This window comes from Orycteropus afer, unplaced genomic scaffold, assembly GCF_000298275.1.
Source record: "Orycteropus afer afer isolate SDZICR_OR568_19922 unplaced genomic scaffold, OryAfe1.0 scaffold00166, whole genome shotgun sequence".
NCBI lineage: Eukaryota > Metazoa > Chordata > Mammalia > Tubulidentata > Orycteropodidae > Orycteropus > Orycteropus afer.
The window spans coordinates 1970946-1984438 of record NW_006921753.1 but is presented as its reverse complement, the minus strand read 5'-3'; the positions used below and the strand labels follow the sequence as shown (position 1 = coordinate 1984438).

At 37.8% G+C, this 13493-nt stretch overlaps 1 protein-coding gene across 1 annotated transcript in view; it reads right to left on the bottom strand.

Annotated features, from left to right (window-relative positions):
• Positions 1–13493, bottom strand: part of MYH15 (myosin heavy chain 15) — a 214061-nt gene that overhangs the window by 128861 nt on the left and 71707 nt on the right. The window contains 5 exon segments of the mRNA XM_042781754.1: positions 943–1075; positions 2220–2290; positions 2293–2372; positions 2374–2396; positions 11743–11902. Of these exon segments, the coding sequence (XP_042637688.1) occupies positions 943–1075; positions 2220–2290; positions 2293–2372; positions 2374–2396; positions 11743–11902 (467 nt within the window).

The following is a 13493-nucleotide window of genomic DNA, read 5'->3' as shown; positions in this document are numbered from 1 at the left end:
AGTGATCTCTTGCTTTCTTCATGGATAATGTTCTTGATAGCCTCCCACAATTCTTCTGGTTTTTTGGTCATTGGTGTTCAATGCATCAAATGTATTCTTTAGATGATCTCTAAATTCAGGAGGGATATATTCAAGATCATATTTTGGTTCTCTTGGACTTGTTTTTTATTGTCTTCCTTGGATGTGTATGGATATTATCCTATCACTGACAGCACTGTACTTCAAGATAGATCTTGAAACAGTCTTTGTAATGATGAATGCCATGTCATTCCTCTACAATTTGTTATTCCCAGCATACTAGAGCATATGGTTGTCTGATTCAAAATGGCCAAAACCAGTCCATTTCAACTCACTAATGCCTAGGATATTGATTTTTATGTGTTCCATTTCAGTTTTAACAATTTCCAGTTTTCCTAAGTTCATTCTTCATACTTTCCATGTTCCAGTTATTAATGGATGTTTGCAGTTTATTTTTTTTTCTCATTTTGAGTCATGACACATCAGCAAACGGAGGTCCTGAAAGCTTTATTCTATCCTTATCATTATGGTCAGCTCTACTCTGAGGAGGCAGCTCTTTCCCAGTTATATTTTGAGTTCCTTCCAACTTGAGGAGCTCATCTTCTAGCACTATATCAGACAATATTTCAGAGCTATTCATAAAGTTTTCCAGTAATATATTAGACAGTGTTTCACTGCTATTCATAATGTTTTCACTGACCAATTCTTTTAGAAGTGGATGGCCCCTTCCTTCTTCCAAGTCTATCTTAGTCTGGAAGCTCTGCTGAATTCTGTCCACCATGGATGACTCTGCTGGTATTTGATATACCAGTGGCATAGCCTCCAGCTTCATAGTAACATACATGCCACAACAGTATGATAAACTGACAGATGAGACAATTTCCATTATTAGGCTGAAAAATCAACGGTGATTGTTCGACTCACCACTGTTCGTATTGATGTAATTCTCAAAAATGTGCACCAGGAATCTGTTGGAAGACTTCTGAAATACAGCCACCACTGTTTCAATAGGAGTGTCTTTGTTATTTTCAGGCCAACCAGTGATGTTATAAGGCATCTTTGGAATGGCATGAAGTTCAAGTAACAGATGGGGGGAGCTATATAAGTTAGCAAAGCAAATTGTACATTACTTGGAAACACATTATAAATTGTGTGAGTCCTTTAAATTCCAATCAGTTTGATGTAACAGTGTGAATAATACTCCAGGAGCATATTGTGAAGCCTAAGGAAATTCTAAGGCTTTACAATTTACAAGAAGGGAAGGGAAGGAAAAAATATGGGAAGGAAAGATGAGGAGAGGGGAGAGGAGGAGAGAAGAGTAAAAGTAAGGCAGGAAAAGGAAGGGAAAGGAGAGGAGGGAGGAATGATAAGATGTTATTTCCAGTAGAAATAATTTCCATCATAGGCAAGAATAGCTAAAATAATCCAAGTAAACTGTCCCTGGTGTGCAGTGAGCACTCAAAATGTTAGCAATTATAATGATATTTTACTATAATTATCATTATAATATTCTAAGATATCAAAGAAGAGAACAATAAACACATTTGTATACAGTGGCAGGTCTTTTTTAGGTTGAAGTATTATCCTTTATCAGTTCTCTCTGTTCCAACTAGAATCACTGGCCAGAGCAGGAGTTTAAAAAAAAAAAGTGTGTGTGTGTGTGTGGAGGGACACACACACCAGTAGGGAGTCAAGGGGAGTCAAGGGGGGCTATGAGAAACCTTTATTGACCATAGATCATAGTTTGGAGAACATCGCTTCACATTGGCTATTTCTTTATATGGAGATTAAAAAAGAGAGAAACCTTCAATAAAAAGATCTTCTGAAATCATTCTTTCACACAATGTTAAGTTAAAAGAAAGGACAAATAAGGGAAAACCTGTGACTTTGATGGTCTCTATGCCTTTCTGGAACTGTCTGCCTTTAGAGTTTGGTGACAAAGAACATTTTGAAAGCTTTTTGACCCCTGTGCACATGGAATGCTATTACAGTATGAATATTTCATTTGCTAAATGCTATAGTATGAGTGTTTCATTTGCTAAGTGCTAAAAGGCTGGTGCCTTTTTTCTGTAACTGAGATTTATTTTGTTCATTTCTTTATTTAATCTAAACTTTAACTAAATACTATCTAAGGACTTTGGCGTAGTGCATTTGAAATACACTAAGAATAATTCACTGCTGAGGGTCTATTGGTAACTTACCATGCCTACATAATGGACAAGTTCAAAGTGAGTTTCATATTCCCTCCTCTTATCTGGTTTGTGTTTCTGTGATGAACTGACTATCCAAAATGGTTGTCAAAGAGTTTGGTCTTGAAAGTCCCATATGTAGCCTTAGAGAACATACATTCGTCTAAAGATGGAAATGATGCCTATTGGCTATTAGAGATACATATGGGCAGCAGATGAAAACACCAGAAAACAGTATTTTCAGCAGGGACCAGAGAAATTCTTTCCCAGAAACCTACTCAGTTGACAAAGGAAAAGGACATTCACTGAATATAACTACCAAGTCATCCCTGCAAACAAATATTTATCAAATACACACAAGGTTCAAGAGTTGACAACGCAGCAGTGAGCCACATATAGAAAGTGCCTGCCCTCTTATGGTGCAGACAGATAATTAAAAAGAAAACAAATCAAATCTTTCAGTTTGTTATATTGTGTTAGCTTGTGTGTTGCTGTGATACTGGAAGTTAGGACACAGGAATTGCAAATACCAGCAGGGTCACTATGGTGGAGGGGCTGTAGCAAATTCTCCAGACTAAGACAGAGTAGAAAGAAAGGCCTGGCAATCAACTTCTGGAAATTAGCCAATGAAAACTCTATGGATTACAATAGAATATTTTCTGATGTAGTGCTAGAAGATGAGCACCCTAACTTGGAAGGTACTCAAAATATAAATGGATACAACAATAGATTCAATAATGGTAGCTGTTACTGGGATGGCATAGGACCAAGCAATATTTCATTCTGTTGTGCAGGAGGTCTCCATGAGTTGGAGCCAATTCAACAGCAACAAACAACAACAGTTTTTCATATAAGTGCTTTGAAAACCAAAAAGAAACCTGTTTCCACTGAGTCAATTCTAACTCATAGAGGACAAGTAGAACTTCCCTATGGGGTTTCCAGGGCTGACATATTTATGGAAGAGACTGCTATATTTTTCTCTCACAAAACAGCTGGTAGGTTCAAACTACTGACCTTTCAGTAAGCAACCAAGTGCTTAACCATTGTGCCATCAGGGCTCCTTAAGGACTTTGAAGTATCCTGCAAATTAAAGAGAGAAAGATTAACTAGGGTCTTAGATGTGGTCTATTTTAGGTAGGGTAGTCAGGTGAGTCCCTTCTGACCAGAGACTTGAATGAGTAGAGAAAATCCTGACAAGATCGATGTGGCAGTGAAGGGAAGAGTGTAAAGACCTTGAGGCTGGAATACATGTGGCAAGTTTGAGGTCCTGCCAGAAGACAAATGTAGACAGAGCAAAACAAGTCACAAGGAGTACATTGTGAGATAAACTCAAAGAAGTAAGGTGTGTCTGGATCTCAGTGGCCTTATAGGTCATAGTAAAAAGTTTGCATTTTATTTAAATTATAATTGAAGGCCTTTTGCTGTTGTTGTTAGATTCCATTGAGTCAGTTCCAACTCATAGCAACTCAACAGAATGAAACACTGCCCAAACCAAAAAACCAAACTCACCGCTGTCAAGTCAATATGACTCATAGCAACACCTCCTTGGGTTTCTGAGGCGGTGTCACTACAGTATCACAAGTAGGTTGCCCAACCTTCCTTCCAGGGAGTGGCTGGTGTGTTTGAACCACCAGCCTTCTGGTTACCAGTCAAACGCCTTAGGCACTATGCCACCAGAGCTCCCAAATCTTTGCTATACTTGAGCCCATTGTTGCAGCCACTGTGTCAATCTATCTTGTTCAGGGTCTTCCTCTTTTTTGTGACCATCTATTTTACCAAGCATGATGTCCTTCTCTAGGGACTGATCCCTCCTGATAACTTGTCCGAAGTACATGAGACAAAGTTTCTCAATCCTTGCTTCTAAGAAGAATTCCAGCTGTATTTCTAAAACAGATTTTTTTTTTGTCTTCTTCATTCTTCTGGTAGTCCACAGTGTTCTGGTTACCTGGTGCCACTCTAATAGAAATACCACAAATGGGAAGCTTGAACAAACAGGAGTTATTCTCTCACAGTTTTGAGGCTTTAAGTCCAAGTTCAAAGTGCCAGGCTCTAGGAGCTGGGTGAAAGCCCTTCAACCTTGGCTTCAGCTCTGCCTCCTGATCCTGGCCCACTGAAGCTAGAGGCTTTTCTTCACTCAGACAGCTGCTGGCTGCTGAGGCTGACAAGCCCAAGGTTGACAAGCAAAAGGGCACAGTCCTGGTGTTACCAAATCACACAGCAGGCCATTAATTCAAGTCCATTGAAAGTCCCAAAGTCGGCAGGGCATAGCAGGCTGCTGAACAGTGACATGGCTACATGCAGGGTCCAAGTGTGCCACAGGCTGGAGTCCATTCCCAAAGCTGTTTCTTACATATGGGAAGCAGATCACATACCCAAAGGCTGCTAGCTACTCAGCTGCTCACAGTAGAGTCCACCAAGGAGTTGATTACCAGTCTCATCATGGGGAATACTACATCCAGCTGCCCAGCCACTCAACCAGGCCTAGCCAAGTTGACACACAAACTTAACCACCACACAAAGAATATATTCAGTATTCTTTACCAACACCATAATTCAAAGGCATCAATTTTTCTTCACTCTTCCTTATTCATTATCTACCTTTGGCATGCATATGACATTATTGAAAACACCATGGCTTGAATTCAGTACACCTTAGTCCTCAAAGTGACATTTTTGCTTTTTAATACTTTAAAGAGATCTTTTCCAGCAGATTTGCCCAATGCAATACATCATTTGATTTCTATTGCTTGACTATTGCTTCCATGGTCATTAAATATGGACCCAAGTAAAATTAAATCCTTGACAACTTCAATATTTTCTCAATTTATCATACGAATGATGTGATTTTATATATGCTTTAGAAGGGTAATTGGTCTAGGATATATGTTGGGAAAATAGAAACAGTGGTTAAAATCCTGCCTGTGACTGGTATGGGAAAGCCAGTGAGCTAAGGAAGTTTTTTACATTATTAAAGTGTTGTAAAAGCACAATAAAAAATGACAACAAAGAAAAATATGTGACAAAAGACTGCACAACCTCTATCAACAGACTTTTTTCTCTGCAGGGCTGTATATAATAAATATTTTAGGTTTTGTGGGCCATATCTGTTTTACCTGCACCTACTAAACCTTGCCATTGTAGAGACACAAACAGTAATCAATAATATGTTAACATATTATTGTATGTGACTATTTAATCAATCATATGTTAACATACTATTGTGTGTGGCTATTTTCCAATAAAGGTTTAATTTCAAAAATAGACTGTAGATTGGATTTGGTCCACATACTCATAGTTGGTAGAGGTCTGAGCTAGTGTTGGGAATTGTGAGAAGTCATTGGAAATGTGATATTCATGGAAAGTGAAACTAGGATACAATTGCTGATGGCCTGAATGTGGAGAGTAAGAAAAAGGAAGCAAAGATGACCAGGAACAAGATACCTTTCCCCAACAACATATATTTCATGATGTTCTACCCATCCTGTTTACCTAAGAATCATAGGCCCTCAGGTTTGGGAGGGACTTTAAAATCTGATATAACCCATCAAATAAATCCTAAAATCCCCTTCATAATGTCCTCTTAAAAGTTAGGTTGGCTTCTGCTTAAACATTTTCACGAAGAGAAAACTCACAAACTCTTGAGTAGAGGCTCTAAACAAGTAACGTATTAGGAGAAAATTTTTTTGTAGCTTAGATTTCTTCGTTCTAAATTACCCCACCTGAGCCATGCAAACAGGTCTAATTCCTCCTCTATTAGGTTAGTTGGCAGAGATTTGAAAAATGTAATTTTGATTCACCTGATTCTATTATTTTAATATATGAACTATGGTTTTCCATCTCTTTTGTATAGTCTTATAGACCTAGACTTGCATTTTACAGGAAATACAATTAAGACATCTAGAACACCTTCCCTTCATCTAGAACACCTTCCCAAGAATCCAGGGGAGGAAGGTTGCAAAGAGTAGAGCTATGAAGTATTCTAAATGAAACCAGTACCTGTCTTGTTCCTGGCAACACCGACCTTATACGTTGGGAAAATGAGGAATGAGGAGAAGAAAGAATCTGATAAATGAAAAGTTGATTCATTGATGAAAACTCTTCTCGGGCATGGGCTCTATCTTGAAGCATATGTTTTCCTACCATGCCTATAGTCAACCTTCAATAAAAACTGGAATGAATCATTGAAAAAAAGAAAAGAAAAGAAAACTTCTAAGCATCTCCTGGGGTATTTGTTAAAGGTTGTGGCAAAGTTTCACAAGGAGCTGCAGCCTCCCACACACAAGGACCACCTGGATCTCCAATGATGCCAACTTCCATCTTGGGATGAATGAAGTTTTATGTAAAGTAAGCAGATAGCAATGTTCAAGATGTAATAACTGAGCCAGAGAGGAGGAAAAACACAGCTTTCTTCAGAGTCTTCTTTATTTGTCAAATTCTCAGGGGGTCTAAAGTTTTGAAGAGATAGGAGGCCCTCCAGCAAAATAATTTCCAAATAGGTCAGGAAAAAAAGTAACTTATTCCGCTCCATAGCATCAGTTGTCCTATGTCATTGTTAGATGCCATCAAGACGTTTCCAAATCATAGTGACCTGATGTACAACAGAACAAAATGCTGCCCGGTCTTACACTATCCTCACAATTGTTATGTTTGAGCCCATTGTTGCAGCCACTGTGTCAATCCATCTCATTGGATTTTTTTTTTTTTTTTTCTGACCCTCTACTTTGCCAAGCATGATATCCTTCTTGGCATCACTGCTTTTTTTTTTTTTTAAAAAAAAAGCAAAGTGGCATCTTTGCCTTTTTAACACTTTAAAGAGGTCTTTTGTGGAAGATTTGTGCAATGCAATACATCGTTTGATTTCTTGACTGCTGCTTCCATGGGCTTTGATTATGGAGTCCAATAAAATAAAATTCTTGACAATTTCAATATTTTCTCTGTTTATTTTGATGCTGCTCATTGGTCCAGATATCCTATATCATACTGTAAATGATTTAGAGTCAGCCACCCTGCTTCAGAACAACTAGTACTCTTTCAAATATTATGAATTCTGCCTTCTTCTCTCTTATATCATCACTTTCTTACTATTTCCATTTCCATTGTCCTGGTACAGGATCTTTTTATTTCTCACCTGCCCTACTATAACAACTTCTTACGCCTTAATTTTAGTCTTTTCTCCTATCCTAGGCATCCACAACAAACCCACCAGATTAAACACAGCAGCTCTGACTCCTTTGTCTAGCTCAGAAGCCTTTTTGGCTCCTTGGTACCTAAAAATAACATAAACTCTTCAAGGTGAGTTAAAATCCCTTCACAATCCAGCATTTCTTAGCATATTCTTTGCCTTGCTCTTGCCAGGCGCTCCATCTATAACTTGTGTTTTCCTATTTTCACCTGTTGAAATCATACTCATTCCTAAAGACCCAGCTGAAATGTACCCCCTCCCCACCAGGCCTTCCTAAATCCTTGCAGAGAGAGATAAACTGCTCTTCTCATCTCTTAGGACTGTTGTCTGTGCCTTTTTGCACTTATACTGACACATATATTTATGTGCATTAGACTTACACCTTCTCTAATTGACTGCATACTTCCTAAGGGCAAGACCTATTTATAACAAATGCTTAATTGCTTCACATTACGGATGTTGGAAAAACATCACAAATTGTGTGGTTCCTTTAACTTTGAATGAGTATGATGTAACAGTGTGAACAGTACTCCAGAAGCCCATTGCACACCCCAAAGGGATTTTTCAGACTTTATCATTTATGGGAAGAGAAGGGAAGAAGAAGAAGGGGAAGGGAGAGGAAAAGAGGGTGAGGTAAGCTAAGCTAAGAGAAGGCAAGGGAGACAAGTGTGTATAAGTTCTGGTTTATGATAGGACTCATTGAAATCTAAAGTCTTATACACAGTAGCTGCTAAGCAAATGTATTTGTTTGCTTACTAAAAACTAAGAAAAGTTTTGTTTTTTAAATATTTTCCAATTATTCCTTAAGTTTGTTGATCACCAGAATGCTATCTTCTGGGATACGCATTTTTCATAACTCTCAGCAGAGTGGATTTCAAGGTGACTAAAATATATGTGCTTAATAAATTCCTGTTAATTAATTGACAGGTGAACTCTGAGATAGTAGGTTTAAGCTTTGGGACCTGGGCTGTTTTGCTGAGGTCAATGGATAAAAATTAAGAGTTGCCAACAAAAAAACCATGGAGTTATGTGTTTAATGAGAACATTCCTGGGCACACATAATATAACTAGGTATTAATCAGATTTATTTTCTAAATAAAAACACAAGAATTAGCACATCCAAAAGCTCTTCTTGAAAGGCAGCAATACTTACTGTCAAGATGCTACCAAGATTTAAAATATTTGAGAACCCTTCTTTGGGAATTGTTTACTGGCATATGGAAAATTTCTATTGTCTGATGGTATACCATTATACAGAAATAATCAAATGTTGTTCAGACCAAGTCAGGAAAATAAGATAAATAATGTTATCAAGCTAGTTAATACAGTATGGACTCAAAAAGAGGCAAGTATTGAAGTCAAATTTCTGCCAAAACTGGCAAACTTATTCTAAATCTTACCTTAATCCCAATCATGTGAGGGACTTTCCAAAAGGTCTAAATTATTTTATTTATTTATAGAAAGTTTACAGAGCAAATTGATTTTCCATTCAACAATTCATACCCATTTTGATTGTGACATTGACTGCAGTCCCCACGATGTGATAACAGTCTTCCCCCTTTGTCCCTGTGCTTATCGTTTCCATTTGTCCCCCTTTCCTATGCCTTGTTGCCTTCTCTAGACAAATGCTGCCTTTCTGATCTCTATGGCTTGTTATTCTAAGATGTGCATACCTCCATAGTGCTATTGTTCATCTTATAAGCCTGTGCATTCTTTGGCTGAGAGTATAGCTATGGAGGTAAGTGTGGTTCCAGACTTGAGGGGTGCCTAAAGGCCACAGTCTCAGCAATTCCACCAGTCTCTATTAGACCACTAAGCCAGGTTGCTTGGTTGATTTTTCATTTTTTTCCTGTAACATTTATTTATCTGTTTACTTATTTATTTTTGTCTTCCCCTTCACCCAAGTTAATATTTCTACTCTCCAGTTAGTTGTTTACCCTCCCGTTCCCACCAACTCTTGGTAACCTTCAAAGAGTATTTCTTTTTTTAATGAAACCCCAAAATGGCTAAATTATTGAAAGAAGGGCATAGTCTCCCAAGGTGATTACACTAAAAGAGCAACAATTTCTACATGTATAATTTTTGGCATATTTGTTAAAATATATAAAAATAATCTCTTTACTATATGTATCCATCAATATGTAGTCATATGTTAATATTTTAATATCTAAATTATTGATACATCAATATGTAAATTAAGGCGCTCAGGTGGTGTAGTGGTTAAGGCACTTGACTGCTAACCAGTAGGTGAGCAGTTCAAACCCACCAGCCTCTCTGTGGAAGGAAGACAGGGCAATCTACTTCTGTAAAAATTTACAGTCTCAGAAACCCAATGGGGGTCGTTATGAGTCATAAACAACTCAAGGGCAGTGAGTTTGGGTGTTTTGTTTTTGTTTTTGTTTTTTGGTTAATATGTGAATTATTGATCCTCAACTTAACAAATTAGAATATTTCAAGTAATGAAATAAGTGTGAACTAATTTTATAATACATTCGTTCACAGCATATATAGAGAAGGAGGTCACTGTATATTTGAAGACCAAATTAATTAAAGCTGGTGTTATCATACATTTTCAATTTTAGTTTAACAAACTTCTTCTGTAAACATAAAATATGAAACTTCTATGGATGAAAATCTATTTCCTTACATACATACTCACAGATGCATGTTATTGGGCATTTTGTACATATTGATACAGTTTTGTCCTTTTGAATTTTGAATACTGCCCCTGAGTCATTCTCTTTCAAGGAGTGAGTTTGATTATTTAATGTTTACTGCAAAATTTCCTCAGGCAAACTGAACCAACACAATGGATCTTTTCAAAATATAGAGTCTTTTTAAGAAAGGTTTGCAATTCTTCATTTGCCTGATCTAAATAGTTTTGAAATCATTCATAAGACACCAAAGACTTATCTTTTTGTATTATCATCTGGTAAGTTTTTTCCCCCCTCTCATTTGATCATATCAGCAGAAAATACAACAGGAAATTACATCCATGTTGCTAGAGTGTCGTTTGAAGACAGTATCAAGGCTTCAGATCAACTGAAAATCAGGAACATTTACAGACCTATCTGTGTCTGAATAATGTCTGTGCCCACATTCCTGCCTGAAAATATTATCTTGCCATAATCAAAGTAAGTAGATATTACAGATGACAATTACCAGAAGCTAAATATGTCCTTCTGAGGAGTTCTATCTTTTTGTTTCATTTCTAACCAGAAAACTACAGCTTTGATAATACCAGGAAACATTTACCAGATCACCATTGAGTTAGTAGTAGTAGTAATATTTTAAATCTACTCATGGTTGTTTCATTATTACTGCTTTAATCAGCCTGTCTTTCCCCAGGGACTTTGCTGGTTATAAAACAAATAAAATCAATTTTCTTTCTACTCCTGGTAGATATAGTGGCTATCTTCAAGGCAGCTTTTGTTTCATCTAAAGCCTAATAAATGAAATTGTTGAGACACTGATTGATAAAATCTGAGGTCTGCACAGGCCAAGGCCTGAGCTTCTTCCTGACAGAGTTGTTGAGAATTGAATGGAACAGAGAAGCTAAAGAGAGCTTTCTGGAATTTAAAAGCACTAGGTCTTGGCGTGCCCAGACCTGTCTCCAGAATCCACTGCAATCCACACTTAGAGAAAGACACAGGGGCAGGTAACTGCTAATATACAACTACACCTGCTGCCATGGACTAAGTCACTGAAGAGAACATATGGAATTCCCCCCGCAAACCCTGTTAATGTATACCAGAGCACACATAAAGATTTCAGAGTACAGGGACATCACTGAATTCAGAAACTGTACACTGCAGCTAATTTACTAATAAGCCATGAAGTATTGTCATAAATTACTTAAACTAACTGGTACTTGTCCAATTAAATGAACAAACTACGTCCTGCAAGGTAGTGGCCTTGAGGATTTATAGCAGTTGTTTGTTTGCATGCTAATTTGCCAAATTTCGTTAAGCTGTTCTGGGTCTACTCATTCACTTCATGTTAACCAGCCAGGCTCTACGTGCTCGTATTTTCAGCTCTGTGTTTTTCCAGTCAAGAGCATGACCGTTTTTAATCTTGGCAAGGTTCCTTGAGCATTAACAGTGGATACCGTGCATAAGCAGCAAATGCATAGTGACAGTCTGCATTATAGATGATGGAGTAGGGGAAATGACATGAGAGTTTAGTTAGGATGCCACGGGTGCTGCACACAGAGACCGTTAAGAAGAAATCTGCAGGGCTCCCTTATGCCATTTCCCATTCCCTTTCAGAACCTGGCTCCTGACACAGATTGACATGGCATGCAGGGGCAATTCTCCATAAATGAAAATGGGAGAGGAGAAAAGCATATATTACCTTCTTAATGAGCTATAGGCAGGCTTGCAAATTCAGACCGAAGTCAATGGACACCCAATCAATGCCTTCCTTCCTATATTCTTCTTGATCCAGAACAAACATGTGCTGATTGAAGAAGTGTAATTTTTCATTGCTAAAATGAATGCAAAGTTTCTCAAGGCTGTTATATTTCAAAGATATGAATAGGTAAGCACAAAAGACAGAAATAAAATTGAGGTCCACTTGGAAGAATGTACAGTAAAGAGAAAACAATAACCATGATCATATGATGGCAAATACAACAGAATAGAAAATGCTCAATTAAACTTTTGCCTTCCTCAGATATGCCCACAAACTAAAGATTATTACAATTACATAACATGTAATGGTATTGCCATCCAAAACTTGCCATCCAAAAAACTTCCTTTTCCTCCATTTACCTTTACTTAAGGCTGAATTGTATAGTTTTAGAAGTAATAATAAGAATTAATAATTTCTTAATACTATTAAATAATTGGAGCTCTGGTGGCATGGTGCCTAAGGCATTTGACTGCTACCCAGAATGTTGGCAGTTCAAGCCCACCAGCTGCTCCACAGAAGGAAGATGGGACAATCTACTTCCTTAAAAGATGTACTACTTCAGAAACCTAATGGAGGTCGCTATGAGCCAGAATCAGCTCTATGGCAGTGAGTTACTTTTGGTTTATTAAGTAATTAATAGCTCTTTCCCAACAAAGTAAGCTGTGAAGGTTTAAATGACGATTTTGATCGTGCTTTGATTATACATTCTGATTTTCAAGTCATATTTGGTAAACTCCTTGTAAGTATGCATGGACCTCGTTCTTACCACATATATTTACTTCAAAGATTTCAAAACCAGTAGTGCCTAAGGCACTTGACTGCTAACCAGAAGGCTGGAGGTTCAAACCCACCAGCCACTCCTCGGAAGGAAGATTGGGCAATCTACTTCCATAGTGATACCTCCTCAGAAACCCAAGGAGGGATTGCTGTGAGTCGGGTCTGACTTGACAGCACATAACAACAACAACAACATTGTCAAGAATGCCAGTGAAGAATTGTCTTTGCAGCTTGGCATCCAGAGCCCTGTATGTAGATATATGCACCTCACTTAAACACCTTTTCATATGATAACTTGGACAGCATACGTTACCTAGAAAGCACACTGGAAACACTCCCTCAGCTAAAAGCAGTGTTTGTTTTAATCTTGGGCACTCTCTATGAGCAACCACCTTCTAGTTAAATCAAGTGTATTTATTGACCTTTTGTTGTTCTAGGATTCTGCTGAGTGCAAAAAGAAAAAAAAAAAAAAAAGGAAGGAAAACAGGAAAGGAGAGAGGAGAGAAAGGAAGAGAAGAGGGGAAGAGGGAAGAAGGGTTGAGGGGATGGGGGGCAAGCTGGCCTGGTATCTATCAAAAACTCATGTGAGGGAATCATATTCCTATTGTTAAAAGGATAATAAATGATAGGAGAATTGATCAATTCAAACTGTGTGTTGGCAAAGAATACCGAATATGACAAAAGAACAAACAAATCAGTCTTAGAAGAAATATAGCCAGAATGTTCCTTAGAAGTGAGGATGGCTAGACATCCCCTCACTTACTTTGGACATGTCACCAGAAAAGACCAATCACTAGAAAGGACATTATGTTTAGTAAAGTAGAGGGTCAGCAAAAATGAGGTAAACCATCCATGAGATGGATTGGCACATGGTTGCAACAATGGACTCAAACATACCAAGGATCGTGAAATTG